This window comes from Labeo rohita, chromosome 6 (assembly GCF_022985175.1).
Source record: "Labeo rohita strain BAU-BD-2019 chromosome 6, IGBB_LRoh.1.0, whole genome shotgun sequence".
In the NCBI taxonomy this organism is placed as follows: Eukaryota; Metazoa; Chordata; class Actinopteri; order Cypriniformes; family Cyprinidae; genus Labeo; species Labeo rohita.
Window position 1 is genome coordinate 31,221,886 of NC_066874.1, and position 26,621 is coordinate 31,248,506.

General features: G+C 35.2%; 1 protein-coding gene and 1 long non-coding RNA gene across 16 annotated transcripts in view; one reads left to right on the forward strand and one right to left on the reverse strand.

The window, feature by feature from the left end:
• ptprt (protein tyrosine phosphatase receptor type T) overlaps positions 1-26,233 on the reverse strand; it is a 253,350-nt gene extending 227,117 nt beyond the window's left edge. For all 15 annotated transcript variants that reach the window (XM_051112546.1, XM_051112545.1, XM_051112547.1 and 12 more), the window contains exon 1: positions 25,855-26,233. In XM_051112546.1, the coding sequence (XP_050968503.1) occupies positions 25,855-25,930 (76 nt within the window). In that variant the 5' untranslated portion in view covers positions 25,931-26,233. The remainder of the gene's footprint in view (positions 1-25,854) is intronic.
• LOC127166894 (uncharacterized) lies at positions 13,074-14,685 on the forward strand. The gene is made up of 4 exons (XR_007827943.1): positions 13,074-13,328; positions 13,925-13,993; positions 14,161-14,198; positions 14,340-14,685. It is a non-coding gene; the product is annotated as an uncharacterized LOC127166894 (long non-coding RNA).
• Positions 26,234-26,621: the final 388 nt, after the last annotated feature.

Here is a 26,621-nt window from a genome sequence, read left to right on the forward strand (position 1 = left end):
TGAACAACAGATTGACTGACTGATCAACAGACAGATAGATAGATAGATAGATAGATAGATAGATAGAATGAACAAAAGAAAGATAAAATGAATAAACAGAATCGACAATAGAACTAACGATGGATGGATGGATGGATGGATGGATGGATGGATGGATGGAACAGTAGACAGAATGAAAGATAGATGGATCATCAAAATGACAGAATGAACAACAGATTGACTGACTGATCAAGAGATAGATAGATAGAAGAGATAGATAGATAGATAGATAGATAGATAGATAGATAGATAGATAGATAGAATGAACAAAAGAAAGATAAAATGAATAAACAGAATCGACAATAGAACAAACGATGGATGGATGGATGGATGGATGGATAGATAGATGAACAAAAAAAGAGAGAATGACTTAATAGAATGTACAATAGAATGAACGAAGGATGGATGGATGGATGGAATGGTAGACAGAACGGTAGGTCAGTCAGTCAATCTGTTGTTCATACTATCGTTTTGATTCTCCATCTTTCGTTCTATCTATCTGTTGTTCTATCTACAGTTCTAACATTCTGTCTACCTGACGTTCCATTCATCCATCCATCCATCATTCGTTCATTCTATTGTCCATTCTATTGTTAAGTTTATCTATAAATAGATATCATATAGATAGATAGATAGATAGATACAAAAGCATTCCAAGCACAACATATGCTGGTCTTTTCAATGGGCCAAATACAGACAAATCTGAATAAATAACACGGAAAGCCCATCTGGAAGTCACATAAGCATGTGTCTGCATCCATGCGGGTGTTTCAAAGCATTTCGGCATTTCAAAGAGAAATAACTGTCCCGTAATCATAGCTGTCCTTTGCACAGTTAGATCGGTGTATTAAATATTCAGAACCGGACAGACTGCATAAAAACCCAGTGAAAAATTATTCATAATGCAGGTAACACTCACACGGGAACCCCTGGATGAAAGGAAATGTCATTTGTCACTGGCCTTTGTTCATCTCTCATAGCCTGTTGGGCATCCAACCATTAAGTAAGTTTTATTAATTTATTTATTAATTAAAGTGCTCGTAGTCTCACCATGGTGGGCCGAAGGTGCAGCCTTACGTGTTATTTGCAGCTTAGAGGCCCAGAGAGACAAATCAGACCGAGTGAGAGAGAGACTTAATGAGAACAAATAGGTTGAGAATGCAAATGGTCGTTCTCTCAACTGCACTCTGCCACCAGTCACATCTCTCTGCATATTACAGCTTCAGGGCACCCTGGTGGAACCAATGTGTGTGTGTGGATGTCAGCAGGCTTCGCGAGAGCTCCTCCTGTGGTGTTACTCATTACTGAGCAGAGAAACTAGTGCTTGTGACTTTTACGCCAGATGATTTGAACACACACACACACACTCGCACACACGAATGCACACATACACACACTTTCTGCTGATATTCTAGAAGCAATTAAGCTCTTCTCAGCACTGCTTCCTAACTTGATATCCTCAGTATTACCTGAACTTCTCATCACTGTGGGTCAAACAGACACACACACACACACACGTTTGTTTTTCTGTTATGGTAGGGATTTTCTACTGACGTCTATACTTTCAAACTGAGCTAATAATGTTTTATTTCCCCTAATCATACACTTAAACCCCATAGTGATTCTTTAAATAAATGTAATGTTAAAACATAAATAAAAATAAATGATATTAGAAATTATGTTATTTTATATATTATATTAGTAAAGATTACATTAAATGAAAAAGATAATTTAAAATTACCTACATTATGCACTGTTTATATGTTATTTTTAATTAAATTTAAATAAAATATTTTAAAATAAAAATAATAACAAACCTCCAATATGGACTATCAATATATTCTATTAAAAATAAAAATAAAAATATCATTTTACACAGAGCTAATAATGTCTTCTATGCTTTATGTTTTTATACCCTTAAATCTTATAATGATTCCTTAAATAAATAAAAAATAATAATTTTATAAAACAATTCAAATACATTTTAAATAAAACAAACAGTGAAAAATTATTACAGATTACCTATACAGTATGTAGAGGAGACCTATTAATCCCATTACAATAAATAGATAGACAGATAGATAGATAGATAGATAGATAGATAGATAGATAGATAGATAGATAGATAGATAGATAGATAGACAGATTCAAAAATAAATATTTAAATAGAAATTACAATTAAGTAAAACTGTGAACAAAGTCAGCAGGTCAATAGGTCAAAAGGTCAAGTCAATAGGTCTCATAAAACAGCTTTGTTCTGTGGTTGCTAGGGTATTGTGTGGTTTTTAGGGCATTCCTAGGTGATTACTCAATATTCTGGTCCCTTTTTCACCCATTTTTTCATCCACCAGATATTGCCTGCACAACAGGCGAAGTTTGAGATACAAACCATACGGAGAGCACAAATGATCCGAGATAAGTTACTTGCTGAGATTTAATATTTAGGGTCAGACATTGTGAACAATGGCAATAGCTCACCTTAGCAAACACAAAAGGTGCACAAACTATGTATACACAGAGGACAAACTGACCTTGCAGAAAGCAGAACAGCAGCACCAGATCCACACGTAGTGCAGATTTGAGACAAACACCCGTAGGGTCAAGTGTCCAGAGCATTCATCGCAACTCCACACACACACTCACATCAGCGTCCTTGAAAACACATGAGCAGTGAAATGAAAAATAAAGCGGAAAACAAAAAGCAGGTGATCTACTTCTACAGCAGCCTGCTCTTCAGTGGTTCGTCAGCTGGCATCAAGAACATCGGTACCCTGTGGCAAACGGGGCAACGGCAGGACCACTGAGGCAGAACGAAGGTTGTGTGTGTTTTTCAGAGCATAACGGAGGTCATGGGGTGCCAGGCTGAGCTGTGTAGGTTATGATCAGTGTCAGCGTGCGTGTGCGGTGTGTGTTTGTGTGTTTTCACACTCCAGGGGCCAGAGTTGATCGAGTAAAATGCTTCCAGGGCCAGCGGGGGGAATGGTAGCATTCCATTAGGAGCTAAGTTGCGGGCACATTTGCCCTGATCTATCATTAGCCTGACAGGCAAGACTAATCAAGTGCCGCACATACAAATGAAGATCTCCCCCGTGGCCCTATGAAGTCTCTGGGCACGAGAGCGTGTGTGCTGTAATGCGTTTCGCACCATGCCGCTGTTGTCTAATCTCACTGGTCAACTGCATTTCAACTAATGCTAGAAAGAACACATGCAGTCATATGCATAGAAATCAAAGCACTTTTTTATAAATTGCTTTCATCCAAGCTGAAGCAATGCATTTCGGCTCCACTACCACACAGACTTCAAAACAGACTTCCCAAACATTCCCCAGCTGCCACTGTTCAGCAAGCAGGTAGTCCTGGCTTAAATTCACAATGCTTCACACCACACAAAACCTAAAAATGTCTCATTAGGGTAGGATAGAGTGAACTTTTTTAACACTGAAATAATACACACAAATATGAACGTACCAAAAAAAAATCGTGTTTACATAATACATGTGTTTGTACTGTATATATATATACATATACATATATATATATATCTGTAACAGAAAAATCTGAAGGCCGTCACGCACTTTAACAGATTACACTGAGGGTGATCTATTGTAACTTTTAACTGTAATTCCCACACTTGTCCAGTTGGTGTTGTGTGTGCGCTCCAGTGTGGTAGCAGAGCACAGGATACAGAACAAAAACGAAACTGTCATGAATGTTTTGCTATGCGTTTAATCACGCACAGGCGAGTACACAGAAGCTACAATGATCTATCACGCCACATTAAAGAGCGCCAAAACGGTATTTATTGCTTCAATTTCCTAATGAAATTGACAGAATTTTAAATTCAAGATTTTGTTTCATATCATAAGTAACACTTATGTGTTATTATAATTAAAATATGAAAATTAAAATGATGGGTAATAATAGATTATGACAGATTTTTTCTGACCCATATATATATATATATATATATATATATACACACACACACTTCACCATGTTATATTACTTTGCAATGCATATGCAAAATATAGGCACATTAATAAAATAATAGAAAATAACAATAATGTATTAGCCAATTAAATTATTTAAATTATTAGTGTTTCCATTATTACATTTAATTTTATTGAATTTCACTTTTTAGATTTGAAAAATAAAATAATTTTATTTGATTATAAGCTTAAGAATTTAGTTCATAACCAAATAAAATAAACATTTTTTAACCTTTCAACTCATATTTGCCATGTTTATTAAATAAATAAGCTTTGCATTGATGTATGGTTTGTTAGGATAGGACAATATTTGGCCGAGATACAACTATTTGAAAATTTGTAATCTGAGGTTGTAAAAAAATCAAAATATTGAGAAAATTGCCTTTAAAGTTGTCCAAATGAAGTTAAGAACTTCAAAGCATATTACTAATCAAAAATAAAGGTTTGATATACTTAAGGTAGGAAATTTACAACATATTTTCATGGAACATGATCTTTACTTATTATCCTAATGATTTTTGACATAAAAGAAAAATTGATTATTTTGACCGATACAGTGTGTGGTTGGCTATTGCTACAAATATACCTGTGCTACTTACGACTGGATTTGTGGTCCAGGGTCACATTTGTTATGGTTCAGGCCAGAACAAACTCCCTTTTTTTCAATTGTATGGCAGAGGTTTCTAAAATACTAAATCCCCATCCTTCAATATGCTTACAGACAGTAAGCCCTGTAAGCGTAAATGCAGCCTAGAGTGCTTGGGTCGCGGGTTTTAGCTGTTAGATTGGCGCCGTGCGAATGCGTGACTCGCTGGCGTGCAACATGTCATTAGCGTACGAGATCCACTTTCCCTTGTCACACTCCCTGTGCACTGTTGACAGTCTGAGGCTGAAACCAGGCGACACTTCGAGTAAACTCAATTAGTCTCCCCGCCATTATGACACGCATCAAAAATAAAAGAAAATATTGACATAGCGTCTGCCGTGGACCAATTACACACTGGAACAGGGGGAGGGGGAGAGCAGCATTAGCATATAATTTGCATGAAGCTTTAACTTGTTTTTAACAGGTGACATTTTGATGCAACTTGTACACGATGAAGGGGCAAAAGCATGAGTTTATATGAAGGTTTGTGTGTCATTGCAGCCTCTTTTCCAATAAATTAAACCAGTCAAGGACATTGGAGGGAAAGTGGTGGGACACATGAAACTTATTTACAGGACGTGATACCCAACAGAAAACTGCTTATCATGGCAAAACTGAGGCTTTCACTTGGTTGTAGGCCCTCAAAAAAAAAAATTCTTGTGCATTCTTGTGTTTCAAAATTGCATCATAACACACTACAATTATAGTTGACTTTATAATAAACAAGCAGAAAATACCACGTTTCTTTACACCTAATCTCATCACTGTCTAGGCGAAACAAATGAGATATCGGAAAGATCTCATTTCTGTTTTTTTTTCTTGGCTAACTCTATCTGTACTTTATGACAGACCGTCACCACATTCACCAGCAAGAACGAATGAAGATATATTAAATATAATGGGTTATAGCTTTATGACAGTCATCCAGCAATATTGCAATGTACAGCTGACACATCAAACACAGAACTAATAATAAAGCTCTGAGGCTATGTTACTGACTCTGCTCATAAAGATAGGACGTCCACACACACACTGCGTCTGCAGAAATATTGTCCTTGATACAATGTTACAATTGCATTAATGAATATAGCGAGAGATCAAGCACACATACAAGGACAACAGACTTTTATAATGTCATTGTGTCATTTATGAGCTGCGGCGATATGGGTTTTATTAAAGGTTTATACAATATTCTGTCCAACACTAAATGTCTGCAGAGAGGCCTGCTGTCTTACATGCAAAACCTGTGCAACATTCACTGCCACACTGCTAGAGTGTATTGAATGGTTCCCAATGCATTGCTATGTCATTGCTAAGATGTTCTGAATGGTTTCTAGTTTGTCTCTATGTGGTTGACAAATGTTGTCAATATTGTATGTTCAAAACTGGCTCTCCACCATTGCTAAATCTGCAGCGAGAAACAAAAAATGTGATGAGATTAAAAAAAGACTTGTACATGCTGAATCTTATGGAATCAAAAACATAAAACACAACCAGAGTAGTCTGATTCATGCACAAATCACTCTTATATGTGAATCAAAAGCCTAGAGTGTGACCAAGTTCAACTTTTTCAACAAACAAATTATTTGTATAAGCCAAATCTTGAAAGTGACTGTACAGCCAGTTTGGTCTAGTTTACGAACAAATGAATCTTATGAACTGATTATTTTTAGCGAACTAGAACATATATTACAACAACTGCAGCTGACCTCAATACAACTAACTTATATGAACTGAATCTCTTAAGTGAATCAAAAACAAACGGCAAGAAAATAAACCGTATGAGCCAAGTGAATCAAAACACAGCATAACCATAACAGGATAATACCTCTTTTGCAGTTATCTTGAAACTATTAAAAACATTTAAAATAAAAAAAATAATAAAATAAAATAAGAGGTAAATCTTCAAACAAAAATTAAAATGTTGCCTTTGCAATTAACTGAAACAAATTTACAAATTGTGAAATAAATTTATGAAATAAAGAACACTGGAAGTAGGTAAAAACTATAGTGAATTAAAACCAAAACTAAAAAAAATAGTAACACTAAAAAAAAAAGAATGAAACAAGACAAAAGCACAAAGTAAAAAAAAATAATTAATTAAAATTTTAATGAAAATTGAAATTATAAAAATCTAATTGAATTGAAAATATTAAAATGTCACTGCTCTCTTTTTCCGCCCAAAAAGCCTCACTAACTCAGGAGCTCCAGGTTTAAATCAGTAAGATGAATCCAGCTTTACAGGGTTTGTACAAAGAGGTTTACATAGCAAGCACCACAAATAATATAGAAAAGAATTATGCTTATGTCACATTAAGGATTTAAAAAGATGGATGTTTTCCTCTTTATCCCCTCCCTTCACCCGCCTTCTCATTCACTTTATACCCTCAGCTTTTTCATATAACATATTTACAGTCCCGATGAAGGAGAGTTAGCCATTATAGCGGCTGGAAGCCTGGCGCGCTAAAGCTTCATCAAATAAACCGCAGGTATGAAAAGACAATAATGATGATAAATCAACTAATGGCTGGGGGTATTGACCAGATGCAGGTGCACACGAGGCCTATGAAAGAAAGAGGAGAGATAGATGATATGGTGGATAGAGACAGAGTGCAGGTCTGATGGGGGCAAATTAGGGCTAATGGTATTTTAGTTTTCTTTCTCATCTGATTCTATTTGTCCATGATTCTATTTCACTGGACAGTATAACTCACCCTCGGTTTCTAATAGACTGCAGGGAGAGCCAAGAGCAATAGCGTACCAGGCAAGAAATGTACATTCCTGGAATATCAAGTTTTTTCTTGGCATGCCATGTATTATCCAAGCTAAACATTTAAAGGGAATTAATAGTCACTGATCCAACTAAGCAAAATCTGTCAATATTTGTTAGCACTCCAAAAACTTTGAAATGTGTTGAATTTTTTTGCTATTAAATGGAATTTTCAAAATTAATTTTGGTTTTTAAACTGTTTTAAACACAACCACTGTCTTCCACTGGTTGGGCTAACAGTTGGCCACGCCCCCAACTCATTCCACTGGTTGAGCTAGTATGACTGTGTCAAGCTAGTAAGATGTTTGATAGTGTATAAGTATTTTTGAGGGAAATTAACCTGCTAGTTGCTTCCATGTTTGAATATTTAGCTTTCCACCAAAATATGAATTAAAATATACACAAAAAATAAATAAAATATAAATATATACATTTACAAATAAACATACTATATTGCACATGCAATATTACACCTATACATGACAGTTTTATACAAGATTTTTAATGTTTTTTAAATAATTCTCTTCTGCTCACCAAGCCTGCATTTATTTGATCCAAAATACAGCAAAAGCCGTAATATTGTGAAATATTTTTACTATTTAAAATAATTGCTTTGTATTTGAATATATTTAAAATGTAATTTATTTCTGTGATCATAGCTAAATTTTCAGTTTAAACTTTCGTTTTTTCCACATCATTACAAATATGCTGATTTGCGGTTCAAAAAACATTTTTTATTATTATTATTAGCAATATTTAAAACCACTGAGTACATTTTTTCAGGATTCTTTGATGAATAGAAAGATCCAAAGTTCAGCATTTAGCGAAAATAAAAAGCTTTTGTAACATTATACACTAGACCATTCCAAAGCTTAGAGTGAATATAATTTTTTTTTTTTTTTTTTTTTTTTCGGAAAAGAAATTATAGAAATTAATACTTTTATTCAGCAAGTATGCTTTAAATGATCAATAGTGATAATAAAGGCATTTATAAATGTTACAAAAGATTTCTATTTTACATAAATGTTTTTCTGACCTTTCTATTCATTAAAGAAACGTACATGTTTCACTTTTAACAACTAAAATCCAGTGTACTGATTGGTGTCTGGTTTACCACAAACTGGATGAGATTTTTTTCTCACAAACACAAGTGGGTTGCTACAGTAACATGTTGCATGCAGTTTTAAAATTAAAAGCAGTTAGTGTGCATTAAAAACAAAATCAGATAGTAAAACCTGTTAGGGAGATGTGTTATTGCTAATGAGAACTAGACATGTCTGTGGTACTAAATTAACTTTCAATGAAACTTAACAATTAAAAAGAAAGAGCGATTGTTAAATGGGTCAGTGTATTAGCATGTTTGGTTTGACAAAACACAAGGAATGATCTCCTGCTAACTAAACTAACAGCAAAAAAAAGTCAAAACGCTGTCAGGATGCTGCCAATCAACACGACAATAAAATAATGTATTTGGGGATTTGCAGGGAGCACTGAGGAGAGGGTGGAAACAGCAAAACACCAGCAGCATTCATCATAGTCTGCCATCTTCATGCTGATACAGAAAATTAACAGCTTTAGCAGGCTTCTTAACCAGAGAGTACAAAACAACCCCCTGCAAATAGTTTCAAAATCGTTTAAAATCTCTTTCAAACATACTGCCAACTCTTTTTGCCAAATCTTTCACATATAACCTAAGATTATAAAATATAAAAGAGAATGTTGAAAACTAGTGCACCTTCAAAACTCAAACACCCTGAGATATGGATTACTCTCAATGTTCCTAACATGTTGGTTGCTTTTAGATTTTGTGCACTGGTACAAGGTTCAACTCCAATGTATTCAATGTGTATTTTAAGCTACACCACAGCTTTGGAAAAAAAAAAAACAGCTTTCTTCTCATAGTATATATTCAGCTACACTCTAAAAAGACGGCATCTCGACAAGCCACATTCAAAGAAAAACTCTTTATTAAGCACTAAAGAAGACCTTGTGTGATGCAAAACTCGCTAGAGTTGTTACCTTGTGCTTAAGGTTAAACACAACCCCAAATAGAGTCCAGGCACTCAAAAAGATCTCATTTCAAAGCCTGAGCAAACCTCCCAGATCAATGTCACTTCGTCCTTGAGTGAGTCAATGAATTCCCAGAGCCATTTCCAGGTACTTGCGTGAGTAAGGTCAAACTGTTTGAGTAAAACCTTATATAAAACTATGTACACACACTATTTATATATATATATATATATATATATACTTAAAAAGAAAGAGAAATAGAAAAAAAAAAAAAACATTTGGATTTCCAATGAATTTCCAAGTTGAACTGAACAAGGACCAGCGTTCCATGTATTTCCACCCAATTCCACAAGGGGCCTAACGCTCTGCCATTTGAGGGGTTAATGAGGGGTGCTTTGCTGGATTTAGGTCAAAAGTCATCATTTTAATACTTCCCATTAGCGGCGATAAAGGCAAACGTTCTACACAAACGAGCTCCTGTTGGGTTTTGGCATCTCGCTGTCATGTCGAAAGCGTAACTCATCCATCATTTTTTACGATGGCTTTGGTTTTCACATAATTAATGGCCGTCAGCAGGACGTAAATGTGTGAAGATGAAAGAATGTGAAAACATTCAAATTAACACTGTCACTTTGAACAATGGCGAGCCGGAAAAGAAGACTGCGTTCGCATTTGCAGGAGATGAAGTAGCCACCAGGAAATGAGAAAAGCAGAGCATTTATCTTGAAGCACAGGCAAAATCGATGTATGAACATCAGAGTACACCTTGAAAACAACAGAATGCATCTGAAAGTCACACATTTTGCTGACATTTCTAATATTCGTTTTAATATGATTATGTACAGATTCATGATTCAATGAGAATTTGGGGAGGCAGAGCATGACACAGGATGAGCTATGGATGTATAATATTTAATGAGAATTTGAGCTAAAAAGCACAGTTTGATGATTACATAGGATTATTTGGTTGATTATCAATATATATATATATATATATATATATATATACACATCAACATATATATATGAAGTCAAAAGTTTACATATACCTTGCAGAATCTGCAAAATGTTGATACTGTATTGTTACCTAAATGATCCACTTTTTTTTTTTTTTTTTTTTTGTGATAGTTGATCATGAGTTCCTTGTTTGTCCTGAACAGTTAAACTGCCCCCTGTTCTTCAGAAAAATCCTTCAGCTCCCACAAATTCCTTGGTTTTTCAGCATTTTTGTGTATTTGAATCGTTTCCAACAATGACTGTATGATTTTGAGGTCCATCTTTTCACACTGAGGACAACTGAGGGACTCAAATGCAACTATTAGAGAGGGTTCAAATGCTCACTGATGCTTCAGAAGGAAAAATTATGCATTATGAAAACTTTTTGAATTTGAAGATTAGGGTAAGTTTAACTCATTTTGTCCTCTTAGGAACATGTAAGTAACTTCTATAGCTTACTAAATGAAAATATGATATTTAGGCAAAATAAGAAAAAATACACATCCTCATTCCATTCAAAAATTTACACCTCTGGCTCTTAATGCACTGCTTTTTCTAAATTTTAAAAAATCTTTAAATGAAGTTAAGCCACCGTACAAATCATTGCATAATTTACATTTTTAAAAACGGCAGCAAAAAGCTGCTCTTTCCACCTTATGATGTTCTTCGTTATCTAGTTTGTTGCTCGCAATACATTTCAAACGTTGCAAAAGAGTGTGTACCACTGTCTTTTTCTCATTTAAAGCCTTGTACTATAGCCTCCCTTCATCCTCTAACACACGGCTCTAGTAGATGACCTTTTCACAACGTCCAAATAATGCACCAAAGCGTGAATCCACTCCAGCAAATCGCCATTAACCACACCAATTAAAAGCGTTTTTAATCTTCCACTGGGGAACAAAGCCTCCCTCTCGAATGGCCAGAAGTATGTGTTAGATGTCCACCACAGCCCTTAAAGGTTAATGGTGTCTCTGGAGAAGGAAATGTAAGGAGAATGAATGCATGTGGGGTCTTGTTACTCATCTCTCCCTTCCCTTGACTTCTGACAGAGCCCTGACATAAGAACCGCCCAGTTCATTATGTCTGGGTCACTGTGCTCTGCAAATATTCCTGCCCTTGCTATCTTCCTCGACACGTTTTCTTGCACTCGCTCATTTGTTTATACAAGGAATTAAAGTCAACACGAACCAGCAGTCACAACTTTCGTAATGTGACATGTTTCAGAGTAAAGTAGGTTATTATATTAGGGAGAAAAAAAATCAGCATAAAAGTGGCCATTTTGATAAAGAATTAAACAGTCCTTGTAAATAGGAATCCTGGTGGATTGAACAACAGGTGGATGAAAAAGCCAAGCAACAGCAGCTGTTTTTAGACACAGAGAAGCCGCATGAGTGAAACTATGGCACAGTAAAACAAACCGCAGTACAAAAGCACAGAACTTTCAGCATGGAGCTGGATCAGCCAATTAATGGCACTTCATCTCATTACATTTGCCCACACGTTTCCTTCTGTGGATCAACTGCGTGGTGTGGGGCAAAATGTGGCAGACTGTCGAGTTTCTAATGGCTAATGAGGGGGCTCGGATGAGCAGTGATGTACGAGGGTCTGATTTTATTTCTCAAGTCTGGAGAGCTAAGGTTGTTCGTTTATTATCTTATTTATTAGATTAACAGGTTTTATTGTGTATGCATACCAAGAGTGATGTTAAAATACTTTGCTCTCCTATCTCACACATTTTAAAGTCTGGATGGTTGGCTTGCTGTCAACAATCAACTAGTAGGTTAATGAGTTTAATTAGATTATGTTTGTCTACATTTTCTTTCAATACTTTTTTTCACACACTAATTCATTAGCTTAATTGACACATTGCATGCATGTATATTATTTTCTTTAATTTTAGTTTTACTTTACCTTATTATATTATAAATGTATATTTTATATGTACAAAATACAAATAAAATAACATCCAAATAATAAGTTGATTAATATATATAATACATAAAAACAATATATATTTATTTTTATAATATACATTTTAAATATATCTAAAAAATGTTTTAAATATTTTAATATGTATTTAATACTGTTCAAAGTTTTTGAAAAGTAAGATTTTTAATGTTTTTTTTTCTTCTGTTTTAACTGTTTTGTCTTTGACTATACTTTAAAAATGTAATCATTACGTTCCAGCATCATTACTCCAGTCTTCTGTCTGTTGCTCAAGAAACTTGTTTTTGAGCAGAAAATCAGAATATTAGAATAATTTCTGAAGGATCATGTGACTGGAGTAATGATGCAAAACATTCAGCTTTAAAATCACAGGAATAAAATACATTTTAAATATATTAAAACAGAAAACAGTTATTTTAAATAGTAAAAATATTTTAAACTTTTACTGTTTTGCTGTACTTTGAATTAAATAAATGCAGACTTGGTGAGACTTCTTTAAAAACATTAAAAATCTTACTCTTCAAAAACTTTTGACTCACTGTAAAATCCAGTAGTCTACCTTACTTGTATATAATTAGTTATCTTTACTTAGTTGCTCTACTTACTAGGTTTTATCAAGTTACAGCTAATTCCAAGGCGAAAAAAACAGTTTACTTGCTGCTTTGAGTAAGGCTTACTTAAAATATTCAAGTAGTCATAACAAAACCAATGACATGCATACACCAGTGAGAGGCAGCAGTGCGCTAATGTGTTGCTAATGTGCAACAAAACCACAGAAGAAGAAATTAGGACAGTTAGAGCATGCGCAACAAGCAATGTTTTGAATTTGTGTTGACATCGGTTGGCTCCAGCTAATTGGCGAAGAATTTGCTGAAACTGGGAAAAGAAGCAGAGACTACTTGCATTTTTACCTCTGGACAAAGACACTAAGGTAAGTTATCAAAAAAAATAATTGTGTGTAAATGCGTCTTTCTGTCTGCTGCTAATTTTAACTGACTTAGCCCTATTTTGTGCATGGGCTGCATGTAAAGTAGACAAAAGACAAGTGATTCTGTTTACACTAGATGCTTTTTTACTGTCACAAATGTAAAACTTTGTAGTTAGTTTTCCGTTTTGCCCAGAGTTGATATAGCAAACTCATGTTGATTTTAAGTTAATTTTTTCAATTTACAATTTTATCATCATATATGTTTTAATATGTCACAGTTATTGCCATTGCATGATTAAACCTTTGTGTTTTAAATTAAATGAGCTCTTTGTATCACAGTAATTTTTAATTTTTATTTCTACAGTAATACAGAGGAAATGCTGCTTTTGAATTGATTTTATGACTGTGGCCTCAAATAGATATGTATAGAAATGTGGACTCTTTCTTTCTTTCTTTCTTTCTTTCTTTCTTTCTTTCTTTCTTTCTTTCTTTCTTTCTTAATGTAACCCTTCTAAAACATGCAACTATCAAGGAATGAATGTGTCTGTAATCTAGAAGCCACAACACTAGTGTAACTTACTTTTATATGTCATATTTAGGACAAGTGTTTGTGGCAACTGCCTTCTCTGAACAGCGGTCTCATCAGCACAGGCCTCAGTACATTGGAGGTGAGATATTTCAAGCTAATACACAGCAGTACAGCAGTTTTTTTTTTTTTTTTTTTTTTTTACTCAGTAATCACTGTGCTACACTATTTACAATTTCATTTAAAAAAAGTCTTGCATATGCAGTATACCTCTAACAACTTTTTTTTTTTTTTTTTTTTTTTTTGCAGATTTAAGAGGACACTTCACACCCTACAACCCCTAAAATGTATGTTGCTATGTTAATTGTTTTCAAAATTTTTAAAATAAAGTTAATGACCTCTTTATTGACACTTTGACAAAAACATTCGTACTGTAACACTTGAATGTCTTAAACTTTTTTTTTTTTTTCTTTTTTTTTTTCTTATAGAACCCAGATTTGACAGCACTCCACACCCATCTCGGGCCTTCCTGTTTCATTTTGCGATTACCCCAGATACTTCTACTACTAACCCACTTTGTAAGTTCTAAAAAAAAAAAAAAAAAAAATACACCTTAAACAAACACTTAATTGTGGGAAAATGTAATGTGTATTTGCTCTTATATTACTGAGATACTTCTATAAGATTATTGTTGATTATATACCTTGTTCACCCAAAAAAGAAAACTATGCCATTTAATCTCCCTCATGTCATTCCAAAATGAACAAAAGTCATGGGTGAGTAAATGATAACAAATTTAAATTTTTGGTGAACCAGGCAGGACAGATAACACTGACAAATAACCATCACATTGCCCTACTTAATATTTTATTTGTTTGTTTTTTTTTTATGCAGGTGTCTGATGTTGATGCTGTCTGGACACTAATATGTGTTGGATTGCTGACCATCATTGAAGATGATGTATTTCTCCAAATCTTCTCTGCCTTGACCCTGTGTCTTCTGCCATCATTGTTCAGGGTGGTACTGCAAAGAACAGTCTGTAGGATCTACACTGTAGGATTACTGCTACATTTGGATTGACCTAATAGCATGAAAAACACTTGGAGATTCATTCAAAGTGTGGTGCTTTACTTGGGACAAAACAAAACCCTGAAACTAAAGTGACTTTTTGAATTATATAATCCATTGGCAACATGTGCAGCCTACCCAGTGCCATACTTAAACTCATCCTCCTACTGCTACCTCCACTTCTTACACTAAGCATACCCTAAATCAGATTGTTGTTGGTTTGTATCAGATTGTTGTTGGTTTGTGTAATACATTACCTTTAACTTTGAATTGTCACTGCCTTAAATGTATGTGTCATATGAATGGAACATTGTTTTCATTAATTTGTAATGGTTTTTTGAAGCACTTAAGTTACTAGACTAGTTAAATTACTACTATTACTACTTAAATTAATAGTTAGTAATTTAAGTGCTTAGTTGCGTTTACTTGAACAGAAATCTAATTTATTGCTAAAACCATGCAAACCGATAGCTTTACATAAACCAAGTAAGCATTACTCTAGCACCAGAGTAACGCTTACTTGATTTATTTAAGGCAATCGGTTTGCATGGTTTTAGCAAGTAAATTAGATTTCTGTTCAAGTAAATACAACTAAGTGATTCTGAGTTACCAGAACTTACGTGTAAGTTTACAACACTAAATAAACCTTTGTAAGTACAAAATACTGTTCTTATTTCACTTTACTTGCTTTTTTCAAGGCAATCGGTTTGCATGCTTTTTTTAAGTAAGGTTTACTAATTAGAATTTACAGTGCTGGAAGTGTACATTACTAATATATAAACACACGCACACATACATATTCTTTTTCAATAAAGTTTTTGCATAAATAAATATAAATAAACACTCAAAAGACAAAAGCTTGTTCATGATGCAAGTACACAAACTTCCATCTTAAACTTTGAGTGATCTTTACCACACTAAACTTAAAGCAGACCCAGAGATCTTCACTACTAAGTTACTAAACCGAGGAATAAAGCAGTTCATTTATCACAGTGATAAATGAAGAAACAGCTGGATTTTGTTTAATTACCACATAAAGAAATGAACAGCCGGACCAAAATGGAGTCTTTCAACACCTTTCCAACGCTATTCAAATTAAGCTTCGCTTACAACCACACGCAATCTGTCTTTATAATAACGAATTTAATTATCAATTAATCAAATCTAAACTCACATTCAAGACACTCTCCATCTCAATCCAATTAGACTGAATTTATTGATGGATTCATTGATGGCAATTACCGCGTCTGCGTGCACGCACACATCTGTGTGCAGGTTTCTTTGAGTTTGTACCTCTCCACGAGAGAACTGTGGAGTAAACAGAAGGACAGGATATTTCTCAATGCCAGCCATATGATGTTTGCTCAGCTCTCCAGATCTGCACCGTCTGAATCATTCTGCCAACACCTTCCTCTTTCTCTCTCTCATCCACCTCTTGAATAACCCTCTGCCAGAAAACCTTAGCCTCATCCTCTTTATCTCAAGCCCTCCATCCCTCATTCCCTCTCTGAGGAACATCTACGCCCGATTCACTTCAATCCTGCTTACAAACACTGAGTTTCTGCTGTGATCAAGTCCTCCTGGGAAGTTCGTACTTACAAGCTCAGAAGCCATAATTGCAATGTGCATTTTTTTCCCTTTCCTAAACTTACTGACAAACAAAGAAAGCTTTTTACCACTGCTGCAACAAAACAAAAAGCAAAGGACGCTCATTAGATTTATAACTGATGCATTATCTGTGCATTTCATGCTGTTGCAGAGAATGATGGGAAATGCAGTTTGCTCACACAAGCCTGCTGCCTCATAAACCGGCTAAATGGCTAGTGCCAAGCTTTAATGCTGTTCTTCATTATCAGCAAAACACACAAAACGCATTCAAACTATATTATACAATAAACATGTACAGTTACAACTTATTATAATCAATAACAATTTCTTTCCGCCGTCGTTAAGTGACACGGCGTAAACACAGATGCAAAACAGCATTTAAATACAATCACATGATTTGAATGTAGCATTACAGCCCGGCTATAATTGCAACAACATACTTTGTCTCCATTGGTTACATAATCACATTTAAAAAACAAATAGTTCCAGTTCTGAAAGCTGATTGGTCAATGTTACATTCCAAGAATTCTAAATCCCAATAAAGTAATAACTGTGACCAAAAAAAGTCTTTTATTTTTTACTTCTATTAGCAGTAAAACTCTCAAGGCCTTGCTGTATTGTAAATTTAGACATTGCAAGTACCTCACTATGTGTATATCCACAATACAGCACAGCGTTGTGTATTTAATTGCACAATTATTAATAAAAACCAACAGTTCCAGCTCTGAAATCTATATTTAAGACCTAGGTGTGAAGCCAAAACAAGCTGACTTGTGACAGGACATCAATTACTGCATAAGGTCTATTTTTCTAAGATCACTGATTGCATAATTTGGTGAAAGAATTGTTAATTGCAATTACTCATTATTAACAATTACCCATTCATGATTCACACTGTGCCTAATAGCACCCTTTAACTTCAGTATTAACCCTAAAGCATCTTATGTTTTCTTTCCCGTGTCTCTCTCCCTCCTCTCTCTCTTTTTGGTTTAGTCTAAAAGGGAACCTCTTAGCATGCTTTCTTTGAGACACTTACGGCCATGAATAGAAATCCATCTCCTGCTTGTATGCTCAGGACAGAGAGGTATAAGGTGTCACATTCAAATGAGTCCCTCGCTGTTTTTGTCCAAAGCTCTTTATTGCTCTATTGATTCTGAGAGCGGTACGATGACAGCGCTGAACGGAGACTGACAGTGATTTGATGGGGCGTCAAATGAGCCTGTGTCTCTTTAATGACGCTGTAATTGAGCCTCACATGCTACGGCAACAAAACAGCTCAATTTCCAACACACACGGAGGTGAATAAAAAGAACAACAGGCCAGATAGTTAATCCCATTTGGAAATATTTTAAGCAAGTGCTGTAATTTATCAAATGCTGAGCAGTTGCAAAGTGCTTCACATTTCAAAACACCTCATATCAGTGAATACTTCACATTGTGTCCTAATGCACACCGCAACTACATATAAAACACGATTTTCTCTTTCTCTCTCTCATTTTAAAATATATCTAGCTGTAGTAGTTCTGTGGTACTTTTTTATTGGGATTTACAATCATTACAATTTCCTCTCTCTTCCTGTCTTCCTCTGTCTATTTTTGACATTGTCTCTTTTTTTCTCCCACAGGAGCGGTGTCTCTTTTGACCTCTCTCTCTCTTCTTTTCTCCTCTTAAACTCTCATGAATCTTTCAGAGAGAAAGTCTGTAAATCCGGCCTTGCACACACAGTAGAAAAAAATATAATTACTTTTTATCACACATTAAATCCCCTGACACTCTGGACATCAGAGAGGGTCCTTTTGCCCATCCTGAATGAGCATGACCCTGCTGGAGAGTGCTGACTGAAGGGGAACGGATGTTTGTGCCCTGGAGAAATGGATGAAAGAAGAGTGGAAGATCCGACTTTCATGTTCTCTCTCTTAGCATAAGACTAGATCAGAGTCACATGCCTAATTAATTAAACGTCAGTGACATTATATAAAACCTATCTGAGAAAGAGATGCATGTCAGATCAGAGGGGGGAAAAAAGACAAAATTATTATTAGGTGAAAATTATTATTAACTGAAACTTTGTTGTATCCATCTGGAATTAATTAAAGATGGAATTAAAGAAAGATGGAATTCTCTATATATCAGGTGGTTGAGAAAAGAGGGTTTGGTGCTATTAAAAAAAGCTATTAAAAGAATTTAATTCAGTCAAATTAAATATACAGTACTGTGAAAAAGTCTTAGGCCACTAGTATTTTCACCAGCTAAAAAATGGTTTAAAGTAAGTTATTTCTATCTTTTGCTGTAGTGTATCAGTAGGAAACATCAGTTTACATTTCCAAACATTCTGTTTGCCATTAATTGTAATAATCTAGTGAGATTTTTGTTTGCACAGGCAGTCTGACAACAGCCAGTGCTCCACACAGAGATCTGATCTCACCATCATCCAGTCTGTCTCTGGAATGACGTGAAGAAACAGAATAACTGAAACAGACTAAATCCAGAAGAACTGTTTTAACATCTCCAAGATGTTTCAAATAACCTACCTGCAAAGCTACCTGAAAAACTGTGCACAAGTGTACCTAGGGCAAAAGCTACTTTAAATGCAAAGGATGGTCACATCAAATGCTGATTTATTTTAGTTAATAGAAGTTCATCGATAAAGAAAATCTATTTATGACATTGTTTTTGACAGCATCCTCATTTTATGTGCCTAACTGTCAAAAAATTTTAACAGTACTGTAGCTTTGTAGGTATAGGTCTCTTAAAGCATCTTGGAGATGTTGCCACAGTTCTTCTGGATTTAGTCTGTCTCCGTTTTTTCTGTTTCTTAAAACAGACTGGATTGAATGATGGAGAGATCAGATCTCTGTTTGCACAAGGAGTCTGACAACAGCCTGTGCTCCATACAAAAATCTCACTGGATTATTATAATTAATGGCAAAATGAATGTTTAGAAATGTAAACTGATATTTCCTAGGATATTAAGCAAAGATCATGTTCCATGAAGATATTTTGTCAATTTCCTATCATAAATATATCAAAACTAAATTTTTGATTAGTAATATGCATTGCTAAAAACTTCATTTGGACATCCTTGAAGGCGATTTTTAGAATTTTTTTTTTTTTTTTTTTTTTTTTGCAGATTCCAGATATTCAAATAGATCTATCTCGTCCAAATACTGTCCCACCTTAACAAACCATACATCAATGGAAAGCTTATTTTTCAGCTTTCAGATGATGTATAAATCTCAGTTTCACAAAAATAACCCTTATGACTGGTTTTGTGGTCCAGGGTCACATATGTGGTTGGAGCAACATCAAATACATGAAGAAGGCAGACTTTCCTTTTTTAGGTGAACTATCCCTTTAAATACTGACTAAGTGTGGCTCCAAATAACTCCTGGGATATTAAACATGGCTGCTCCAGAGGTTTTCACTCTCTGTACAGTACGAGGAGGAGACGTCTCATTTATAGTGGACTTGGCCCGCACTCCAGTATTGAGCTGTCATTTAGTCAGCCAAATAGAATAAGTGGGGAGGATTAGACCAGCACAGTCATGCAGATAACACCTCTGACAGTCTTCCTTTCTCTCTCGTTCTCGCTCGAATACTAAACAGGCCGCTGAGTGACAGCTTGTCAGAGGGCAAGAGTGGAGCACTGAAACCTGGCAACCCAAGAGCAGGGCGATAACAAGCAGGTCAAAGAAAACAATTACGGCCCTGGCGCTTTCTAATGGACACACGGGAAATAATCATGTTCCTGCGTGTGTGTGTGTGTGTGTGTGTGTGTGTGTGTGTGTGTGCGTTTGCGTGTGTGTGTGAAATCCATTATGTCCCGACAGCCCTTGCAAAGTCATTTGTTGGTCCTCTCAGGTGTCTCATTTTTTCGTCCACTTCAAGTGTTGTTTTTCCCCCTTTGCCTCCTCGCTCTTTTCTGTCTATCTCTCAGTTGCGGCTCTCAGCATTTCTCCCTGATTTCTCGCATTGTTATTCCACCCCCTCAGACAGGCTCTCCATCTCGGTCTAGAGCGGCAATCACAACAAAACAGGAAGCCGTCACAGTAAGGCAACTCGTTTTGTTTCCATACAAGTTGCGACGGAGTGAGGCTTTCAGACTCGCCTGCTCATTTAGCCCTGGCAGCCTCGGCGAGAATTCACTCACGTTATATGTGCTGGTTACTCTCAATGAAGTTTAAAAGTCTTTTTCTTTCCTTTCAAGTTTCGTTCGCCATTCGTTCCCACTTTACTCAGGGGTTTTTACTACTTTTTACTCTTGTTTGACTCGGAGAGAGATGGGGTTATAGCACGGGGCGGCCATTAGACACGGGTGAAGTGTCTCATTCAAGGGCTCAGACAAAGTGGTAGGAGAAGGAATGAGCTTTCTGCTCATTATAAGCAGCTTTTACCCACTGGACCGTGTGTTCAAGGCTCATCTCTGCCATTTCTAATGTGTGTAAATCAGAGTGTTGGCAAACACTCAAAAAGATAACACATTGAGGAAGTAGATAGGGTTGGTGTGGACATAATTGTGCATCTTAATTAAGCTAAATTGTCAGTCAATTAAATTTTTAAGAAAAATCTGAAGGAAAATAGGAAACTTTTGGAACTAGGTACTGTTTGCAAATGTTTTATGTTGAGGTTCTAAAGTCTAGAGTGGTCTGCCAATAATCTAAACTAGTTTTTGAATTTTATATTTTTATTTATTTTATGTTAATCATTATGTTTTTTAAAGACGTCTCTTATGCTTATCAAGGCTGCATTTATTTGATTAAAAATACAGAAAAAAAGTAATATTACAAAATGTTATTACAGTATAAAATAATGGTTTTTATTTTAATATATTTTAAAATATAATTTATTCCTGTGATGCAAAGCTGGATTTTCATCAGCTGATACTCCACATGTCACATGATCCTTCAGAAATTGTTCTAATATGCTAATTTATTATCAGTGCTGGAAACAGTTGTGCCGCTTAATATTTTTTTGAATCCTGTGATACTTTTTTCCAGGATTCTTTGATCAATAAAAGGTTAAAAAGAACAGCATTTACTTAAATTGAAAGGCTTTCTAACAATATACTCTACTGTTCAAAAGTGTGGGGTCAGTAAATGTTATTCACTCTTTTTTTGAAAGAAATTAATACTTTTATTCACCAAGGATGTGTTAAATTAATAAAAAGTGATAGCATAAATTTATATTGTTAGAAAATATTTATATTTTGAATAAATGCTGTAACTTGTTATTTAAAGAATCCTGAAAAAAAAAAAAAAAAAAATCACAGGTTCCAAAAATATATATTTTTCCAACACTGATAATTATCTAATAATAAATCAACATATTAGAATGAATTCTGAATTATCATGTGAAACTTAAGACTGGAGTATCAGCGGATAAAAATTCAGCTTTGCATCACAGGAATAAAATTATATTTTTAGGTATATTAAAATAAAAACATTTTTATATTGTAATAACATTTTGCAATATTACTGTTTTTTTCTGTATTTTTGATCAAATAAATGCAGGCTGGATTCTTTAAAAAAAGCATTACAAGTCTTACTGATCCCAAACTTTTGAGCGGTAGTGTATATAAACATTTTATACTATAAGATTTAGGGGGTCATGTCCTAAAAGAGGGTTGACAACCCTCGAGCTAACAAAGGTTGCATAAGGATATTGAATCTTATGAAGACATTTTAAAATAATCATATAATTGCATATGCATTCATAACCATACACATACAATCTATTCAAAGCTACAAGGGTAAACTGCATAAAAATAATGAGTGAATCCTTCAACTACAGCAGTAAACACTAGAAACACAGTCTGTCCTTCAGAAAGACAGAGCAAAGTGGAAGATGAACAGAAAATATTATAAAAGAAGCAACAGCAGGCAAAAGTAGTATATATGAATTCCTGAATGCCTCATGCTCAAGGATATGAAATTTAATCCAGAAGCCCAAAGAAACACATGCACACTGAGTGAACTGGATTATCTAGTAGTCTGGTGGTTTCTGGATTAGCTATTAGTCTGGCAGTGTGCGGATGATAAGAGACTTCACCAAGCTGCAAATGAGTAGCTGTCAGAGAGCAGGAGACAGACAGAGAGAGAGAGGGAGACAAATCCACAGCTCCCTCAGGGTATATGATCTCTCATTAGTTTTAATTAATCATTCTTATTAATAATAGGCGTCTCCTCGCAACCTCAATGAAATTAAAAATTCTGCCAGGCAAATAAAAAAAATGATGCGGCTAGGTTAGATAAACTAAACTGGCCCTGCAATAAATTATCATGCCGCTGCTAAAACAGACAGGGCCTGGGGATAAATTTACATGGGTGGGCTGCCTCACCACCAAAATCAAGTGAATAAACTTAGGCTATACATAGGCATATCATAAGCTTTCCATTGTACGGTTTGTTAGGATAGGGCAATATTTGGCCGAGATACAACTATTTGAAAATCAGGAATCTGAGGGTGCAAAAAAATCTAAATATTGAAAAAAATCACCTTTAAAGTTGTCCAAATAAAGTATATTTATATATATTTTTTTAAATTAATAAATAATTATTTATTATTATTTATTACTATTTAATAAATTATTATTATTGTTTTTTAATATATTATTTATTTTAATTTTTTTTATGGAAAAGTTGGACCACTTTGTGAAGAAAAAGCAGTCAACAAGTGTCCAACAGACATGGGAATACTTCACTTATTTAAACATGAAATGTAACACTATTTTCACAACAACATTGGAACACTACAATAAAAAATAACACTACAATATTGTTTTGATTGTTCTAAAATAGGCAAAATAGTAAAAAAAAAATGCGAAGGTGTATCCAAACCTTTAACTGGTAGTGTATACCAAAGTACCACAGCATCACCATCAAGATACCATGGTGCTACACATTGCCACAGAAGTTCATACTTTCATCACACGAAGACAGACAACTTTTACAGAGAAGACTGTGCTGAAAGCATGACATCTTATGACAGCAAGATGACAGGAAACGCTGGGAGTCAGACATGTCAGGTTTTCCTTCTTTGTCTCTCTGCTGCCAGCTGAAGATATTCAATTAAATGCCAAATGGAAATCTTTCAATGGGATAACCGCCACTTTTAAATCAAATACAGCACACTCATTTGCTTCGCCCATAGGCATAAAATGTGTAAACCTACTGCACCAGTTGTGCGCCAAAATAAAGTAAACATCAATAAAGCATAAGAGACATCCATCAATATGTGGAACAAATGTGATAGAAGCACTTAGCCTTGTTAGCCCCGAGGGTCTCTTATGGTACAATAACAGAATTAGACTGTAATAGTACTTTGATATATATCATGGTACTAAATGACCACCATACTCACATCCCATAGACTTTAAATCCAACTTCAAAGTACACTGCAGTACCACCATAGAACCACATCCCAAAAAAGATGTACTTTTTTTGCTAGTGTCTTTTTATGTTGATAGCCTTGCTTTCATTTCCTCAGACTGGTGAATAAAGATAGGCCTATACTTGTCAAGCTGTTCACTGAAGCACAGAGAAAGTCTTGTTGGCCCTGCCAAAATTACAAGCAAAGATAGAATGGAACACAAATTATCCTCGCAACAAGAGCCAGGCTACAGACGTGACACTAAAAGCAATTTTAAAACACTGGTCTGCGGGCTTATTAAATGAACATGTTAAGCCATGAAAGAACAGAAGCACATCATATTTGCTCAACAGGTCAACAGCACATGAGATGTGTCAAACAAACAAAGCCTACAGATATTTCTGTAGTCCTGTGAAATTCGTCTGGCTTTATTAGTCAAGTCCCAAGAGTGAATTAGTGAAAACTATTTTAATATGTGTCCACTGTGGCTGCCTGTTGATTAAGTTTATCATCTGCATGTTAGTTTTCAGCACACAGACCTCAAGCCAAAGGCTGAAATACACAAACAACACTTATTAAACAATGTAGTGGGGGATAATTAATTAACCTAATTAATAAAGAGCACAATTAAACATTTATGTTTAATAAACTGCTTAATAAACTATTGATTAAATCATTTTTGTTCTGTTTTTAATCATTGATTATTAATAAAGCAAACTGTTTTCACCTTTGTTTCCATCCATATAACTTATTACAATCATTTATAACATTTTTCTTAGTTGCACTAGTTCTCACAGAGATTCAACTCAATTTTCTACATCATTAATTAAATTATCAAGTGTAAGAAACATATCACAACAAGTTGTAACTTTGGCATCACTTTATTCAGATTTAAGGCATCAGTTAAGACTTTTCTTTTAGAAATTCTTAGATTTATTTAAACATTTAAACAGCTATTTGGAAAATATCTGACCTTTCAGGTAAAATACACTAGAATCTATTTTGTCTTACAGCCTACAATTTCTTCAAAACTGATGTGAAAACTTGATAGTTTTTTACACAAATCCTCCCTATCAATTAACAATATCATTATTGTTATAATCTAGCTCTTCTGTTTTGTATTTGAACACCGCGGGTTATTTACGACAGAGAAAATATGCTTTTCAAAAATATTTATCATATTCAAAACACAAACGGATAAATCTTTCCTCTTTTGAGACGATTTTTATCGACCCACGATTCAACCAGTGATGCTGTGATTCACGGTTTGGATGTGCCCAGAGCGCCACCCTCCGGCGGAGACATGAACTTCATCCATTTCACAACAGCACGGACACGGTGACCGATTCCCTCACTCGATACCAGACTATTTTAAGATCTAATCGCCGTGCTCAACAGTTCCCCAAACGGATCGCTGATAGACGCCAAAATATATAATTAATTATCCCAGTCACAAAGCACCAATAGCTGTGTTAATTGTGAGCGTACTAAGTATGTATTATTGACTGAGTAAACTTTTCTTAATCCAGTCTGAGGTGTAATTTATACATTTACAGCTTCAGCCTAAAACAGCCTTAACATATAATATTTTTTTAAATAAATGTAATATATAAAATAATATATAACAATACTTTTTGAGCGGACCAACGGTCACATTTCCGTTAAAAATTAGACAGACTTGTCTCCACATGAGAGAACTGAGGTAAATAACGATACAAATCCTTCATTAAATGGTATGATTTGACTATAAAAAGTCACACATGATACATAAAGCAACAGCAAATCTGCTGGAATTCATGTTCATCTAACATTTAACGTTTTAACATCTCCCCTCAGCACATCGTCATTAATAAACAAGATACAATTATTAAAGTTTCATCCCGTCTTGGGTTACGGCATTCAAAGCTCGCCAACCTCCGCAAAGTGGCCAAAAAGATGCAGAACAGAAAGCAAACTTACCTGGAAAGAACTCTCCAAATGTGAGCTGAAGATGAAAAACAAGCAGCAGAACGGCGAAGTAGTTCCTTTGGTCCATTCTTGCGGTCACTACTTCACATACTCGCTGTCCGTCCGTGCGCGGGAGAGCTGACTGCGCTGACGGTTTCCCGGCATTGGTGATGTAGCGAGCGCGACTCAAGCCGGCAGTCGACAGCTGTCTGATTGTTGGGTTTCTGTAATGCTACGACAGGGTGTGTGGGGAGGAGAGTGGGTGCGAATGAACGAGAAGAAGGTTCCAATATCCCCCAGGTCCTTAGACCTGCCTGCCAGCCCGTTCTGACACCAAATACTGGCGAAGTGACGGTTTACATACTACAGCGCGCACTGGAGACGCTCTCTAGTACACTACGCGATACGGTGCGCACTTGCGCCGTGCCTAAAAGTAATTCAACACCCCTAAGCAGTGAGTGAGAGAGGTTCTAGACCACTCTAGTTTCATTGTTTTCCGCGGTGTTACATACAGCACAGAGGCCCCAAAAAGTATTCGGACACTTAAGCCACATTTAAAAATGTATGAATGCTGTGGGGTTACATAACAAAATATCAAACCAAGTATTTCAAATATAGCACAAGAACACTTACCACTGCTAAGTATTTCACAAAAGTTTTAATTGTCAAAATAATAGATAGATTGTAAATTAATTTAGAAATTATATGTAAACTTTCTGATAGTTAAGGGCATGAACTGCCCCAGAAGAAAAACAAATGCACTTTCATAATGTACTTAA